At 41.6% G+C, this 18357-nt stretch overlaps 1 protein-coding gene across 14 annotated transcripts in view; it reads left to right on the top strand.

Annotated features, from left to right (window-relative positions):
* Nucleotides 1-17239, top strand: part of nrxn2a (neurexin 2a) — a 240832-nt gene extending 223593 nt beyond the window's left edge. For 6 of the 14 annotated variants that reach the window (XM_034293174.1, XM_020048376.2, XM_034293175.1 and 3 more), the window contains 5 exons: nucleotides 4957-5128; nucleotides 7590-7679; nucleotides 9391-9719; nucleotides 13213-13297; nucleotides 14655-17239. In XM_034293174.1, the coding sequence (XP_034149065.1) occupies nucleotides 4957-5128; nucleotides 7590-7679; nucleotides 9391-9719; nucleotides 13213-13297; nucleotides 14655-15478 (1500 nt within the window). In that variant the 3' untranslated portion in view covers nucleotides 15479-17239. The remainder of the gene's footprint in view (nucleotides 1-4956; nucleotides 5129-7589; nucleotides 7680-9390; nucleotides 9720-13212; nucleotides 13298-14654) is intronic. The other 8 variants (XM_034293178.1, XM_034293176.1, XM_010870588.5 and 5 more) reach the window with 4 other exon arrangements.
* Nucleotides 17240-18357: the final 1118 nt, after the last annotated feature.

Below are 18357 nucleotides of genomic sequence, written 5' to 3'. Positions count from 1 at the left end.
CATTATTCTGAGAATGTGTCCACTAGTGTACACTGAAAACAACAAAATCACTATATTACTATAATTCAATTTAAAGACATTTCAATGTATGCATATTGCAGATGTTGCATAGCAGCACATTTTTTGCATACTTTCATAATAATCCTTAGTCCTCATATTGAAGAAAATGTTTTTCTCTTTCTGGCATGACTAGTTTATGGTTCAGAATTGTGTTTGGATCCCGTTAGCCACCGCCAAGAGCAGCAGCTACTCTTCTTGGGTCCACAAACTTCATTTCTCTTTTATTCATGGTTTATTCTCACCAATATAGGCCAACCATTATCTCTATTAACCATGATTGAATAAAAAGAACTATAATGGCAGTATGCCTATTTGACAATAGGAGGGCAACACAATTGCCACAGATAGAACTCCCAGCCAGACAAGGATGAGTAACCACTTACAGAGACAATCCACTTATGCGGTTACCAGTGAAGTGAGCCAGATGGCCACCGGATGTAAAACTCTGAAACATCCGGTTGTTATTTCCACAACCCACGGGGAAGTGGATGCCTGAGGGGCGGGATGGAACTGGGACGATATACTGCTTCATGTAGATCAAACATCTAATCTCAATATTTTTTTTCTCCCCGTAAGTACAATCTGTTAGTAACAGAATGGAAAGAAGGTGGACTTCACCCTCAGCCAAAGTTGTAGGCTGTTTTGTTGTTTAGAAAACAGTGCAGGGCCAAGCTGCAAATGAGCACCTCCGTAGGTGTGTGCTATCTCCATAAAGAGCTTTTTAAGTGATTTTAAATATATTCTTAATCAGTGCTTCACCACAGAGACGTGTGTATTTAGTCAATGTTTCAAAGCACAATATTCAGTATGTTATTTAAATGAGTTTGGGTAGAGTTTTGTGTCTGTTTGACTTGAAGAGGGGTAAAGCATGCTGTTCCAAGGCAGTAAATGCAATAAATTATTGATAAAACTATATATTTACCAGTTTGACTATTTCATAAAACTGAGTCTTACAGATTGCACCGCCAACATTTGGGACTTAAATGTGGACACATGTTTAGTCTAAAACTCACAGCTTGAGATTAAAATATTATTGTCGGATAACGAGTCATTCTATTGCTTTTGCAATTGTTCTTTCTTTTAGAAATGGCACAGAGCCACGTTTCAACAATACAGATCATTTTTCGACAAAGGGGAACTTCCACCAACAGCTGTGACCAAAACCTGGTTCAAAGTCTCCTCTAACACATTATTCCTTGAAAAAAGCATAGATTTAAGTAATCCAATATGGTGAGTCAGTGTTCAGTTCATTAAACCAATCCAGTCACATTAGATCAGTGGTTTATTCAAGAACGTTGGGAAGGATGCAGTTTAATGGCATTCAGAGATCATATCTTTAGACTATGTGTTCTTAGTGTGGCATATGGACCTGTTCATGCTCTACAGATTGTGTCATCTTTACTAAAGCTTCAATTCACACAAACATCACAGACCTATGTCTTTATTCCAGGAACATGAATAACAAAACATAAAACGCTGACACATGTCTCCAGAACATGCAATATTATTAATAATTTATCTCATTAAAATAAATAACACCAAATAATAAGCCTATGTAAAGAAAAACTGAAAACATATAAATCTCTCTTCTCTGAAGTAATCAAGGCAAATCTTCCCAAAGAGCTAAAACACTTAAACATTGATAAAGTAAACATTACAATGAAAAACAGGCTAGTCTGCCATACACAGATTTGGCCTATACCTAGACCTGGACCAAAATGCCAGCATAGACTTCATTCATTTATATGTCTGAGAAATCCACCAAAAAAGAACTTGACCAACTCCATCAAGATTCTTTATCAAATCATCACGTGTATGCAATGTACAGTATGAATATGTAATGTACAGTATGAATATGCAATGTACAGTATAAACTGTCTGAGGTATATAGTGCTGAACTGGAACCAGTTTTTACTTTTTGGTCATAAAAATGATCTTGATACTTTTATTCTACATCAGCAGTCCTAATCCGATATGCTTGATTCATAGGACCCTTCAATTTGTGGTTTCAAAACATCCTTCTTTTTTCATGTTCTGTATCATTATGTTATGCTAACTAAATTTTCTAACTGAGAAATATAATACAACTAAAGCTGTGTGATGTCAGTAACATGTTTCTGAGCATCACCCTGAGATGAAAAGAAACACAAAATTATATCCACAGGCATGCACTCCTATTTGTCAGTTTATCTTTCCTTCCGTTGAGAGTCCTTGCTTGTTATTCTTCATGCTGCTTCTCATTTTCCAATCAAAATATGAAATAATCAATGACATGCCCAAACAATATTACACTTTTAAATATTGTTTTTAACTTTGAGACCTTGGCTGTAGGTGGGAAAAATAACCAACGAGCAACCACTACCCCTTTGCTACTGGTACTGTGTTGATGTCCCCTTTCAGTCTGGACAAGTCCCTTTCTAATCAAATTACCCTGTGAAACTCAGCACACTATCTGAAAGCAAATCATTTCATAAGACAGACATTCTTACACTGCAGACCTGCCCAGCCACTGCTGTACTGTAGAAGTATCATTGCACTCCCATTTGTTGATTATAGTTTTTGGAGGACAGGGCAGGGGTGTTTGTAACCGTTCTCCAGTGTATATTTTGGCCCTTGTCTCAATTCAGATCTGACAGAGGAAAGAGTCTAGTGCCTCAGGATCTTAAAAAGAAATAATTCCTCCAGGGCCATGAAAACATAAACCCAGACCCACTACGGCCACTGGCATGTACATAACCAGTGTTCCTCTGTGCTGGTGGCTCCTCTTGACTCGACAGTCCACTACATGGCTGAAGTAATCATGGAGTCCAGGAGGATTAAGAACTGTTGTAGCCTTTACTGCGTCTCTCTTGAAATTGTCTTATTGGAACTCAATAATATTGATAATGTTTTTGCCATTCCACATCCGCGAAGGACACAAAACAAATCTTGTGCAATCCATAGGCCGTTGATTGAGTAGAAGCATGTTGTAGTATACCGATACCTTGTGTTTTTCCCATGGCGATCAGTGACTTTCGTATGGATATCCTGTGGAACTTGTGGCTCAGGCCTAGTTCCCAGAACTTAACATGTTTCTAAGATGTAGGTTCTTACAAAAGTGACTGTAAGACTGAATTGGTTTTGGAATTCCTCAACGAATTTAGGTAATCTCAGTAGGAAAGGTCCTTCTAGAAGCTGTGATGGATAATCTTGTTTAATTGAACCAGGTATGTAGGCATGAATATTTTAGGGGCAACATTTGTTCATGTAGGTATTCAAAAATAAAATTTAATTACAGTAAAATTTGCCCTTACTGCATTGCTTTTTATTTACGTTTCAGTAATTTAGCAGCAATTCTTATCAAGAGCAACTTGAAGTCAGAAATTGTGCAAAAAAGCTTGGAAAGCACACACACAGTAACTTAGCAAAACAGGTATTGAGGATGGCAGGGTGGCCAAGTGCCTAGAGCAACTGAGCAACTGCCAGATCGAATCCCAGAGCCAGCAATCTGAAACAACTTTGTTTTGTCCTTCATCAAGGCCCTAATTACTCCCAGGATGTTACTGAAAATGTGAATCTGTTCTTAGTCACTCACCTGGTACATAAAAGGATTAATAGGTAAAATGGTTAAAAAAAAACATTAGGACATTTTTTTGGAGGGCGTTTCCTACATCTGAAAGATATAGAAAACTTTTTTTTTACATGTGAAATGCTTTTCTCAGTAATTACCACATTATGCCTCAGTGTTTGAGCTTAGAGGAGAGGATGTTTGTGATGGATCTTGTAGCTCAATTCTTTGGCAGTCCATCATATTAGGCTGAGGGAAAAGTCTATGAAAATCCTTGCTGAATTCAAATGTTGTGCAGACAGATCCACAACAATTTGCCATTGTTTCTCTTTCAGAAACTGACAGTCTTTTTCCAGAAGCAGCATAAATTACTGCGAACAATTCAAACATTCTGCCGTTAAAACGTGCCACAGTTTTCTAAGTCTATTTTCGGAAATGGTGAAGAAATGTCAATACTTGGAAATGAGACACGAGTGGGAGAGAAGATGCAATGTAAAAGGAGGGGTCCAGTCAGGGGGAGGAGAACCAGCAGGGGGGTTGTCGTCAACAACAACGATCCACATCAGGGAGCCAGAGCCAGGTTGATAACACAGGAAGAGGTGGTGATGGGAAAAAATGGAGACGTAGTTTACCAGTCCAACCTACAGCGGCTCTCAAAAGTATTCACCCCCTTGGACTTCTCCACATTTTGTGTTACAACATGACATCAAAATGTTTTTGCGATCATTGCAAAAAAGTCCATAGTGTCGAAGTAAAAAAATTGAATCAGCAAATTATTGTAAATTAATTACACATACAAAACAGAAATGAATTGACTATATCTTCCCCTTGGTCTCAGAGTTACCTACATCTCTAGCAGAGATTTCATGTGAGCTGTTTTCTTTTTGCCCCTCCCACAAACATCACTTTGATGAAGCACCGGGGCTATAGCTGCAGCATGCACAGCGCATTCAGGTGCATCAAAGCAAAGTGGGTGAATACTTAGGCAATCAGTTATTTTCTGTTTTATATTTGTAATTCATTTAGAAACATTTCCAGATTTGGACATTGCTGGATGTTTTTTATTATTGATCAGTGGCAAAACTCCTAATAAAATAGATTTTCCATCCATTTTCTCACACAATAAAATCTGTATAGTTCCAATGTTGGTGAATACAACACTGTACCTCATATACGTCACTCCGATAACTCAGGGCCACTCAACCGAGGGTATGTCCACCCCTGCAGCTCTGAAACAACAACAACCACGGCATGTCTTCCTCATTGCTGGCACAGTGGTTCAGACCTTCTCTTCCTTTCCTTTCAGAAACACGCTTATCAAACATCCCTTCTCTTTCTTCCCTCTTCAGGAACTAGGAAAGATCGGCGTGATCTTCAACGTGGGGACGGATGACATTACCATTGACGAGCCGGCTGTTATAGTTAGCGATGGCAAGTACCATGTTGTGCGCTTCACACGCAGTGGTGGCAACGCCACACTCCAGGTGGACAACCAGCCTGTCATCGAGCGCTACCCGCCAGGTAAGACACGGGTCAGGGACATTATGACATGGTGGTGAGGGGTGGGTGTGCCATAAGGAGGTAGAGGGAGAGAGAAACAAACAAAGACATAAACCAAGAAACAGGCTCATTAATTGTTTGGGGCTTCTGAAACACAAGCATCGAGGATGGTGCATGGTGATTTCAATTCAGCTCCAGACGTTGGACGTAAAATATCACCAATTCAGGGACAGTTGTTGAATACGCTTGGCATGAAAGTCTAAATGGAACTGGAAATGTGCCTTTTACCATAGACTACATTTATGTATTTCTTTCAGCATGCCCCACCGTTCGATTCTGATATGTGCCAATTTACTTTTTTTTATGTATTCAGAGGAGCTGCCACATGGTGGGCACAGATAACTATTGCATAAACAATCTAATAACAATCTGAAATGGACACATTTTCCTCAAGCTGCCTTTGCTGAATACACCCAGCAGAGGAAGGGCTTTTGGATTCTTCACAGTTATTGCAGCGGCCAGCTTGGCTGCTAGTCGAGTGGAGCTGATAATGGGATCTTCACACAGCCTTGGAGCAATGAAGGACCCCTCAGCCAAATCCAGCTCTCGTTTTATTTCCCGCCGCCTGTAAAATTTGCTTTTATTTTGAGAGCCCTGGATGTGTGTTGGGAGAAAAGTGTGGAGTAGGACGAGGAACAGGTGTCTCAGAACGTTCTGTCGTTCTCTCTGGTTCCCTAAGCCCTCACCTTGAATCCTCTCAAGCCAATCACCTCAGAGAGCTATAGCAGCTGTCAATCAATCTATCACATCCTTATGATTCATGAAAAAAAATCAATTAAAACTCACATTTAAACACGCTCACATGAAATGTTACAGTTAAAGGACTGGACTGTAAATTGGGCAGTAGTTAAGTTATTGCGGTACCCGTTCTGACAGGACTCTCCCTCTACTCTTCATTCATATAATTCTTCAGGAAGACATTTTCTGGATATTTAATATACAGCATTATCTGACCATACCCAATCTGCATTGCACAGCACCCGTATTTGGTTTTAAGTATTAGCATGGTGGTCGATTGCGCCGCAGTGGTTCAGGTGTGGTATAGTCAGGGTTTCTATCAAGTGGAGGGCGTCTCCCGGCTTCTGTAATGATGAATGTACCTTATCCATTCCAGCAGTCCACCTCTGGGGCACCAACCCGGGCTGTAATTGGCCCAACTATAATATTACCACTGTAAGAGGATGTGAAAGGAGTGGAGTGGTGGAAATGAAGAGCTCTGAGCTAGATGAGAGATGTCAGAAAGGAAGTTCAGGTGCCATTGTAGTCCTTCTCTTGGAGCGTTGATTCATTCTGAGTGTGATACAATACGTGTCACCCAGACTCACACAGACCTGGGAGAAAATGTGGGATCTCATTAAAGCCATGCTTAGCACAGATCTCAACCGTTAGAGGTCTTGGATTTGTTCACAAAAGAAATGTCCTGTACTTCATGTCTGTATAATTTATATTCCTGAAGTAATGAACTGTGTGTTTTATATATATATTTTTACACTGAATCCTGAATGTTTTAGAATCCTAAATGCTGATTGGCTGATATGCGTGGTCTATGAGACCGTATACCACAGTTATGACATCACTTTTTCCTGCTGTAATTGTGTTGGTAACCAGTTTATAAGAGCAGTAAGTCATTTTAAGGGTATATCATATATTTTAAAATATAATATATATTTTTATATTTGCTAATATACCCCTGCTGGTGTGTCCAGGCCCTCTGAGATGAGTAAGAGTAGCTCTTAGTCATGGTATATTGGCCATATATCACATGCCCTTGTGCCTCATTGCTTAGACATATAGTACCAGTCAACATTTTAAACACACACTTTCAAGTCAATAGTAGAGTATCTATGTTATCTGTTTAGAGACACTAACAACATTTGATTGCAATACCTGTGAACAAAATATCAGGGATGACTTTCATCTAAAATATGGAACCCTTCTAGGCCTCTCTGTGTGAATGGAGTTTCCTTCCATTGAGATAATAATACCCATGAAAATGTCTTCCTGATATTTACTCTTGCTGTCTTCACGGTTCTTAAGGTTTCCACTGTGAATTGATGTTATCTTTTAAACACATGCATTGATGCTGTCTTTCTGTTTATTCCCAATAACGTGTATTGTTCTTCTATTCTGTTCTGCTTTTAGGCCCTGATGCTTGCTAAAAAATGTCACTACACCAATCCCCCCCTTTAAATAACCAGCTCAGTGCTTTATAAATAGACCTAAACATCTTTCTAACTAGTGTACCCTGTGTTGCTGTCCCTCAACTAAACCACCAAGTAAAGCACAAGTTTCTTTTAACCTGAAGCTGGGGTTAAAATGGACAACTTGCTAAACGTGTTAGCCATGATGCCCTGTCTCTAACCATGTGATCTTTCAACTTCCAGACTTTAACCTCTAATCTGTCTCTCCAAATTCTTTGAAGGGAACTTTGATAATGAGCGCCTGGCTATTGCTAGACAAAGAATCCCATACAGACTCGGTCGGGTAGTTGACGAGTGGCTACTCGACAAAGGTAAACAACAGAAATCAATTAATCCATTAAACAGTTTCTAAATCCAGTTAAGTCCCCTCTGTCAAATCCCTGGAAGAGGTGCAAGGCAAACCAACAAAGAAAAAGCAAAGGATCAAATGCTGTTACCTATGTATGGTATGGACTTAAAGCTGTCACTGTGTTGGTTTTTGGTTTGTTTGGACTGTGGACTTAAATTGACTGCGGACGATAATGACTGTGCTGAAGATACTCTGAACAGTCATCGCAGGCCTAGCATTGTTAGTCACTTTGAGTTGACTACCTCGTGTCATTGGAAAACATCTATCCCATAAGTAACAGCAAAACCACCACCAGGTATCCTTTGCAACCCCAGATCTTCTGGGAATGCTGCGCCTCTTCAGAGATTTTTAAACCAATGAACGAAATAAACATTCCCTTGACTAACCCTCCAACAACGTCCTTCGTAACCACTGTGTTTAATTAGATGCTGCTGATGTTCTTACCTTGTTATTATCTGTTTATCCTTCTTGTGACATAAACATCCTTAAAATGATAATTAACATGTTAACCGACTGGATTAATTAGCTGGTAAAGGAACATCTACTGTCGTTTTCTTTTTAATCAAATGTTTTTCTTGCGTAAAGTGTTGCGGTATCTCCCCATTAACCCTCAATTTAATTTCACATCCTGGTCTTTCTAAATTCTCTTAACTAGATGGTTAGTCTGAAATCTGCCCTTTATTGGCCACGCGAAACTCCCCCGGCCTAATGTGACCACACACAACACGAAAATAATTTCCCTTCTTTACTTCCAGATACCTGCCTGCATATCTGGCAACCATGTGACCGCTGTGTTCAGCAGCTCAGTCCCTGACAGACCAATTAGATTACTGTCACTGAAACACTCTGCTACATAGTTAATCAGCATTCTCCTGAGATGGGCACATTCCATTAGCCTCTGTGAACATGCTGATCCCTCCAGTTGATGATATAACAGTAAGAGTGCTCATCAGCGCTGCTACTGTTCTACTGTCGAGTGGGGTGGAGTTAACCCCCCTTAGGCCATCGAGGATGGGAGAAAAAGAGTGGACTCGTTCCCTTCCACCAGGGGGAGTTGGTTCACCTAATACAGTGGGTCCCAGAGGAGCTCTGTTTGGGCCGCCGACCCCTGTAAGAGGGAAAATACCCCATCGTCCATCAGTTTATATAAACCACTTCCTATGACTTGTTTCTCTCAAAACTCCGTAAACAGCTAAATTAAAGTGAAATTATATGTATTAGAGTGCCATCATTCCATCTTGCTAAAACGTTGCCGATTTCCTAGTCCGATTTTTGACCCAATGACCAGGATTGAACTAAACCTTTAACTCCGCTTTTAAACACTAACCAGTTGAATAGTCTTTCATTTCCCCATCTAACATACAAATGAACAACACTGTACCCTCAGAATATATTGGGTCTAATATCTGGGGCCTGTAAGACAACTAAATAGAATTATATTTTAAAAAATGCAGTGCAACACTTATTGAATTGAACATTTCAGACAAGCTTATAACATATTTACACCTTTTTTAACAACTGTACTAAGTTCGCTGTTTGTTGCTAAGGCCCTTCAGGGTATCCAGCTCACTATAACTCATACTGTAATTGGATGTCTGCCTCTTTGCGTCCGTCTCTCTCCCCCTCCATTTCTCTCCAACTTTCTTCCTCCGTTTCGCCTGCCCTCGCTACAGGACGACAGCTGACCATCTTCAACAGCCAGGCGGCGATAAAGATCGGGGGTCAGGACAAGGGTCGTCCGTTCCAGGGTCAGATCTCCGGGCTGTACTACAACGGGCTGCAGGTGCTGAAGCTGGCGGCGGAGAGTGACCCCAGTGTGCAGGCCGAGGGCAACCTGAGACTGGTGGGAGACTCCCTGTCGGTGTTGGTCACTGAGACCACGTCCACAACACCGCTGGCCGCCTCCGACATGTCCACCACCATCATGGAGACCACCACCACCATGGCCACTACCACCACCCGCAGACAACGCTCGCCCAGCATGAGGGAAAGCATCTCCCAGGTGAGACGGAGGGCTCGGGAGTGTGTGTGCCGGGCGGGGGAGGGGAGGTTTGAAGGTTGGGTTCTAGGGGGCGGTTCGAAGGTTGGGTTCTAGGGGGCGGTTCAAAGGTTGGGTTCTAGAGGTGGTTCAAAGGTTGGGTTAAGGGTGGTTAGAAGGTTGGGTTCTAGAGGTGGTTCAAAGGTTGGGTTAAGGGTGGTTAGAAGGTTGGGTTCTAGGGGGTGGTTAGAAGGTTGGGTTAAGGGTGGTTAGAAGGTTGGGTTCTAGGGGGTGGTTCAAAGGTTGGGTTAAGGGTGGTTAGAAGGTTGGGTTCTAGGGGGTGGTTCAAAGGTTGGGTTAAGGGTGGTTAGAAGGTTGGGTTCTAGGGGGTGGTTAGAAGGTTGGGTTAAGGGTGGTTAGAAGGTTGGGTTCTAGGGGTGGTTCGAAGGTTGGGTTCTAAGGGTGGAGAATGTAAAGACGACCGAAGATCTGACTAGCCGTTTTATCGGTCTGTTAACCGCCGTTTTTGATCCTGCCTTTAGGAAAATTGTAAAGTGGATCTTAAGGACTTTAGACACCTTTTTAAACAATAAATACATTCCAGGTTTGCATTTCATGCTACAACAGGATGTTAAGAGTAAGATGGGATATATTTAAGGAAGTGTATGGTATTCTCATAATAGAAGTAATTCTGACAGTGAGCTAGTGTGATGGTTGAAGGCATTAGACAGACCACAGTAGATTGGAGAGTTCTGGGAATACTCCAGACAGACACTATGTCCATTATCCTGGAGGAGACCGACACTCCATCTACATTAGAACTAATTCAGCCACTCAGCCATCAGACGAATCAGAGCTCTGCAAAAACAACCCTTAAAGAGCACTTCCACAGGAACAATCTCTCACTCTAGAAATTCCTCTGAACATTTTCGACATGACCGTCCTGCTTGCTTTTGCCAATAAGAGGCCGTAATTACTCATTAAAACCAAAAGCTTTTCAATAAGGAAATACAGACCAAGCACAAAACCTAGACACGTCTTTGAACTTAAGTTAGCAAGCTCTCTGTTCAAAGTGTTTTTTCCCCTCCTTGCTGGTCTCTCCTTCAAACTAAAAAGATTGTCTCTCTGTTGAGGAAATTAATTCAGTTCCGTTCACTTGTTGTGCCTTTTCAGTGATGTGTCTGCGGTCCCCTCAGTAGTTACAAAACCCGCTGTTGTTAAAAAACACTGTTTTTAAAACTTGCTCAGAGAAATGACGCACCCTTTTGTTATTTTGGCTACGAAGCTACATGTCCACAATAAGCTACAGATGTACTGAGTTTTCTGCAGATAGAGCTTACGCTTACTGTTTTTGTACTGTCTTTCATGTGTATTTGGGAGTGTGTGAAAGTGTAAATTCATGCTCAAGGCCTCACAAGAATCAGCGTAAGTTGTTGAGAGACCTCCATGTCCTAATACTCCCCGGGTTCCTAGGATTATACCGTATTTGCTGAACGCTTAACTTTGTTGATCGGGAGATGAAGGAAGGTCAAGCTCAATAACAATTTCTCCCAATCATGACTAAATTGGCTTTCCATATTTCCATATCCAGCGACCCAATAGTCATTTATATGAATGTTGATGAACCCCCACACACATGATACCTTGAAGTAGCTTTAATCCAGTGAATGTAATTAACCCGAGGGAGACCAGCAGAGCACCTCAGAACTGCTTTCTTAATGCTCCCGGTAAAATGTGGCTAGCTACCACAAGCGCCCTTTCAATACAATAACATGTTTATAGTTATGGGTTATCAGAGGTTATCAAAATATTGAACCGCATAGACACAGTTTAGGAGATTAGGACAAAGACATTTTGTAATTACTCGTCTCCTCTGTTTTGATTATTTCTTTCTCCTTCATACTTGGGTCCTTGAAAGACAGCAGGTCTCCTCCCTAAAACGTTGCACAGAACAATACTGAAAATCTAGATTTCTTACAGTCAACTCTGTCGGTACCATTAGATAACAGTGGAATAAGAAATACTGTGAAAGTTCTTTTAGGTACGGGTTTTCATTGAGTCTCTGGGCTGAGCATTCTTCATGGTGTCATGTCATAAATTATGAACCAAACCAAATGAATAATACCTCAAATTCCACTACAAACAATAGACTTGTCCCATGAAACTACAGGCATTGTACACACAGACATGTGGAAGGAGGCAGTAATAGCTTTATGAATGCAGGCAGGCAGATTTAATTTGCAGCAATACAGCATCTTTTAATTAGAGAATCTTAACGACACGACAGTGCCGTTATTAGTTGTGTGCGGATTAGAGAGAAAGAGGCAACACCCAATAACAACTGTTTTACTGTCCTATAAACGGCTAAGCAGTTGTTCTGACCGAAGTTCTGACACTTCATTGTTAACAAAGAATAAGCTTTAATCCCCTTTAAATACATGCATCTAAAAGAATACTTGATGGATGACAGTGAGAACTATCTGTCTCCATTGCTCTGTAAGCATGTCAAATTCCTGCAATTTTAAACACATTCTATTTAAATCCGTAAATACATTCACACGTTAAGACAGGCCAGAGACATCTTCCTCCTGCTATATAAGTTGATTAAACCTGTCCATACGATAATCAAAAAGATAAATTGCTGTCAATCACAGCCTAACTGGTTACTTCCAATATCAAACGTCCCTGTCTATGTAAATGTAGGTCATTAGCATTGATTTACATATTCTAGCCCTTGTTGAATTTAAATGATTCCCACTGAAGGTCACAGTGAAAGCTAGGTTTAGGTTTGACTACTCCTACTGGTTGCTGGTAGTAACTACATTCCCCCCTACAACATTTTCTGATGCTGCCTTTGTCTTGTAAATATTTCAGTGTGTCTATTCTTTTGATATTACATATTGATAAATGATACACTGTGACAGTTTAATACATGTTTGAATTGAACACATTGCCTTAGAAACTGTGATGAAAATCTGATGAAAGATTCTTGGAAAAGCGCTCCGGGCAAGCCAGTGATAAATGCAGTATGGGAAAGCTGTCAAGTACTGGTGTCTCATATCAAACATGTGCCGATATAATTAATCATGGGGTTTAAGGGCCTTGGCATGTGACGACAAACGGATGCATTCATGTAATCTCTGGACCAAATGATGCAATATTTTTACATATGTCCAGGATGTTCATTTCTGGACAGGTAGCTATAGAAGGTATTGGAAAAGAAAACAGCTGCTACGGTTTGGGCACAACCATGACATCATGGAACAACAACTGTGAAATGAAATGCTAGCCTTTGAAAGATCTTTAGTCTGGCGTCAATCATCTTTTAGATCTGGTGTAAACAGCAAGGGCTGCAGTTCTCCAGTTGTAGTTCATAAAGAATTAGTTTATGTTTTAAGTTCTGAGGTGTTTTTTTAATGAGTGGGTTCCAATGTTGTAAGGAGTGAGTTTTGAAAGGTGCTGTTTAGACGCTGTGGTGTACAGATCACAAAGCACTAACACCGTGTCCCCTCCTCAGTCCCAGAACTCGGACGACATCTTGGTGGCTTCCGCCGAGTGTCCCAGCGACGACGAGGACCTGGATGAGTGTGAGCCAGGAACAGGTGGGTGTGTCGGACCGGGCCCAGGGGTTACAGCCATAGCAAGGCCCTCAGAGGGAGCCGTAGTTCCCGTGATCCCCCACTGGTTGTCTTCCTACACTAGAAGCAACTAGGCTTGCTTTATCAGGCTCGTGGGTAGGTTTTACATGCCTCGATTTAGCCTTAAATCAGCCATTTTATCAGTTCTAATGGCTCGTCTTTTCCCTTAGCCACTAAACCCACTGTTACGGACACCTCATTACTGCCACTAGCTAGCAATCTATCCTCCAGATTATAAGATGTCATACCATATTTTGTGTACAACCCTCCGCCCTTAAATGAAATGATAAACTTGTGTTGGCCCACAACTGGCTGGCGGAGGCTGTGCTCCTAATAACAGTCTCATAAAAGGCTCTGGCCTTGACGTTTGTGGTTGACTTACTGGTCTTAATATTACAACAGCCATCAGTGCTTTTGACCTTTTCAGAAAGGCTTCACATTTCACCGTGCCATGCCCAGTGTGAGCTGTCAGAATCAGGCTGAAAAGAGTGAATACCCATTGTGGTAAAGGTCAGGAATAAGGTTGGGAGAATCTGATGCACACCTCACTTTGAGACAGGCCATACCACTTCAGTAAAGTCAAATTCACAACCACGTGTTCTTGTGAGGTTTATTCCATATACTAAATATAGAATGGGTTGTTTTTCACATATTTTTCAATAAACTGCATTCTTGTTTTCTTGCAAATATTTCAAGCAGTAGAATTTGGTAAATGGGGCCCTTGACGTGTTCTTACTGTCTTACTTCTCTAACCTTGATCTTTGTTTTTACAGGGTTTTAGTAAATTTTTTCCCTCTGATACATTTGTGACTTTGTTATTTTGGTTAATTTTTAAACTGTATTGACTGCCATAAAGTTAGATGCTTGATTTGCTGTAATGTGTCTATGAACATGAAAACTATAATCATGTCATTCGCATGCACATAACCATCTGAAATCCAAAATAACATTCAGATCAGTGTTATGCAGCTTTTTTTAATTTGTTTTTCTCTTCATGCAAAAATCTTGTGGCAATATTGATGTACGTAAGTGACCTTATCCCATGGTTTGATGTCTTTCTTTGCTAAAAGGTCCAGAAATGTGAACTAAGCAAAAATTCATATGATTGATACCACTACTGTATAATTATACTTAAATATCTTCCATATCAATTATCTTGCCCTTACAGTGCCTAATATTTCATTATTTGGAACAGCCTAGCTACTTAATGGGCACATTGTGTTTGTAATGTAATGAGCACAATTGTTCATTAGTCGTGTCTGGGGTCTGGTAATGCTCCACTAATGCACGTGTCTCCTACCCCTCTCTCTTTCCTCTGTAGGAGGTGAATTAGTGTTGCCTATAATAACAGTGGATTCCCTTGAGCCCCCATCCATCGCCACCCGTTTCCCTCCTCTCCCCGCTCCTCCTCCTACCTCCCTGTCCCCCCTCGAGACTACCAAAGAGACCCTGATGCTGTCCAACCCTCACCCCTCCTGCCCCCCGGACCAGGAGGACTGCGGTGACCCCGTGGAGGTCTCGGCCTTCGGTTCGGGGGAGATGACGGAATCCGATGACGAGGACTTTTACAAAAACTCCCCCCTGGTCACCGACAGGACAGTCCTGCCTCCTCCGCCCCCCGCAGCCGGCGAGGGCGGGGCCCAGAAACCCCCTAAATCCCGCCCCCCCCTTGCTCCCACCACCAACCCTGACCAGCTCCACATCCCTGCGGGTAAAATGAACACGCGCGACCAGGTGCTTCTGCCCCCCGCCCCTCCGTCCTCGCGGAATACGCCAGGACTAACGTACCCCCCCAATTTCCCCCATGTGCCCACAGCGGACCCTACGGCCCCTGGTGAGAAGGTAATGCACCCCGGCCTGGTGGATAGGATCGGGGAGTCCAGTAGCACCACAGGAATGGTGGTGGGCATCGTGGCGGCCGCCGCCCTCTGCATACTCATCCTCCTCTACGCCATGTACAAGTACCGCAACCGCGACGAGGGCACCTACCAGACGGACCAGGGACACAACTTCATCAACAACCCGGTCGCCGAGGGCAACGGGGCCATGGTAAAACTAGAGAAGACGCCGAGCACGCCGACGGGCGCAGTGGCCAAGACCGTCACCAAGGGCAAGAAGAACAAAGACAAAGAGTATTATGTCTAAGGGAGAGCAAAGGCTGGAGAGCATGAGAGAGATAGGCTCAAGGCAGACCTTCCCTTCCAATCTATCCCCTAGATAAGTATCTCAAATGTATAGCATTATTGTTACATTTGCACCCCGACAGAAAAAAAGTTTCAACAAAAAAAAACAAAGACAATTGCCAACATTATTCCCACGACTCCCGGTAAATTATCCATTCAGAATTCAACATATCAAATACTGATATTGGTTTACCTACCATTCACACAGGATCAGAACCATATTCATGTAAGTGTATATAGCAGCCCTATCTACCAACTGTTCGGCTGTGGTTCACAGTGACATTAAGGGTGTCAGTGTAACAGTGTACGCCCAAAGATGATTTTGGTGAAGTGCGGAACGACGTCGTAGAGTTTACTCGATTAAACGACAACCATACCCGTTGGAGATTAGGTGACCTTCCGATACACAGACTAGCCCATTTTGTGTTTTCCCGAATTAAACGCCTTTCCGCTGTCTATCTCTCTGGTTGCTCATGGTGCTAGGTTGCTGGTCGGATATTATTGAACCATGTATTAAGCATGACGTATTTCTTTCCTTATGGAAAATACAGGTTTTCAAAGGGAATACACAGTTCACAGTCCAATTCAGCCTACAAACCTCTAGTTGGATGAATTAGATGAGCTGGATTCTCTCATCTCTGTACAAGGAGAGATCTGCACAATCTACAGTGTTTCATTCCATCCGGGAAGAAGTTCCTCAAGCTTCTCAAATCTTGAAAAAAGCTAAAGGCTACTGTAGCAAAGATATTGCTCTGTAAACATATTTGTATATGTATAGACGTTTATGGGATAAAAAAAAGAATGGCTTCTGCGTTTGTTCCCTGGAGTGGAACAGACATGGAAAAGACATTTATTGTGAGATGTCTTGCCCCAACAATTAGCACTGTCTTCACTCCGGCCAGATCCCCTTTGCGGAGAAGTAGACAGTGGATATGAAAAGGGAGCTTCAGGACACAGAGTCACTTTTTAAGAACTTTTTGGTGGTCCCTGAGGAAAGGAGGGACAGGCCTAACCTTCAAAATGGACACACAAAAAGAACTGGAAAGGCAAAAACAGTAGAAGAAAATCTCTTAGAGAGACAAACTGTGTTTCCTTTGAAAGCAAACCGAACATGCATTCTGGTTTTTCTACCCGTGACTAAAAGACTATTGTCAGATGAGTATTGAAGGGTTGTGAATTGTATAGCTATTTCTCAGATATTTAGGTGTTTTACTTGTTGCCATTCCTACGGTTCGTTTTTTTATGTTGCCAAATAAAAAAAAAAGAAGCATTTTGTCTATGATTAGACATCATTGTCTTATTTCATTTTTTTCATTTTATGTCAACATTGTCATTATTACATTTTTTCTTTGTTTTCATTAAGGACAAGGTTAGTTATTGTATGTAATCATATCAATATGAAACACAAAAAAGACATGCACTCTATTTTGGGTGGGGGGCATTTCTGTTTCGTTTGCCTTTTCATTCAGCATTTTCTGTACAATGACAGACATGACTCTCTTCACATCGCCATTCTCTCAGTTGTATTACGTTGACATTTTGTCTGTGATTTCCTTCCATCGTTTTTTTTTATGAAGTGCCATTTAACATAGACTGCTCAGAGTATATCCCTGTCCTCACTCAATGATATTGTAAAGTGTTCCTGTGAAATCAATCTTAATTATGTGTACAGTACATTGACAGAGGGGAAATACACTTGGTAATATACTTCGTACCCTCCCGACTTGTGTGGCTTTTTTGTGAAAAGAAATGAATGGGATGCACTACACAGCCACCAGAACTACACAGCCACCAGAACTACACAGCCACCAGAACTACACAGCCACCAGAACTACACAGTCACCAGAACTACACAGCCACCAGAACTACACAGCCACCAGAACTACACAGCCACCAGAACTACACAGTCACCAGAACTACACAGCCACCAGAACTACACAGCCACCAGAATGACACATATGACTTCTTTAGGGGAACCTTCAAATAAATGCGTTGCATTCACTTGGTGGTAGATGCCAATTCCCATATACGACTAGCTAAACTGAACTATCAATTATGGGTCAATTGGCTTGCTCTAGGACAAAATGATGTTCAGCTTTGCCAGCTCACTCATGCAACATTTCAGTTGCTGGTCAGATGCTCTAACCACTATGCTACCTGCTTTTAAAATAAATATTTCCATACAAACTAACATAACATATAGACCTACCACTGTGTAGACAGTCAAAACCATTGCATCCAAATTTCATCATCTCTTCCAGTAAATTGTCCAAGGCCTTGGACTTCGCCTTACGGCATGGAAGAGTGCTGCCTTCTCTGTCTTTGAATGCTTTAGAACAATCAGGGCAAAGTTTGGCGAATTGAAAATCTATTCACATTCAGCATATCATACCATACAATAACTGTACATATGTCATATCCCAGCGATAATGACTATTGTAGATGACATTATTAATAATTAAATAACTGGAATATGGGGTTCTAAATGAGGATTTCCCTGTTTGTTTGGTTCCATATAGTATCCAGGTTCTTATGGTTCTACTGGGAACCAAATTTGTTCTCTCTGTAACCCCTAAAATGGGCCTCATACAGGGACAGACGAAGCACCAATATTTTTTTCAGAGGAGTGTAGAAAAAAGGGTACCTAAAGAGATCTCTGCACAGGGATGTGGTTCAACTCAGAACTGATTTCAGTATTTTGGGGGCAAGCTAGAGAGTTCTACTTAAAACCTTTACATTCTCAGAGTTTCAAGGTTTTACTGTTCTTACATTATAGCGTGTTCTGTTTTGGGTGTAGCCAAAAAAATGCCTGTGTGCACATATGTGTTATATATAATTTTT

The sequence above is a fragment of the Esox lucius genome, chromosome 7 (assembly GCF_011004845.1).
Source record: "Esox lucius isolate fEsoLuc1 chromosome 7, fEsoLuc1.pri, whole genome shotgun sequence".
Taxonomy (NCBI): domain Eukaryota; kingdom Metazoa; phylum Chordata; class Actinopteri; order Esociformes; family Esocidae; genus Esox; species Esox lucius.
Note: the sequence above shows the minus strand (reverse complement) of the source record. Positions and strands in the feature narration are given on the sequence as shown.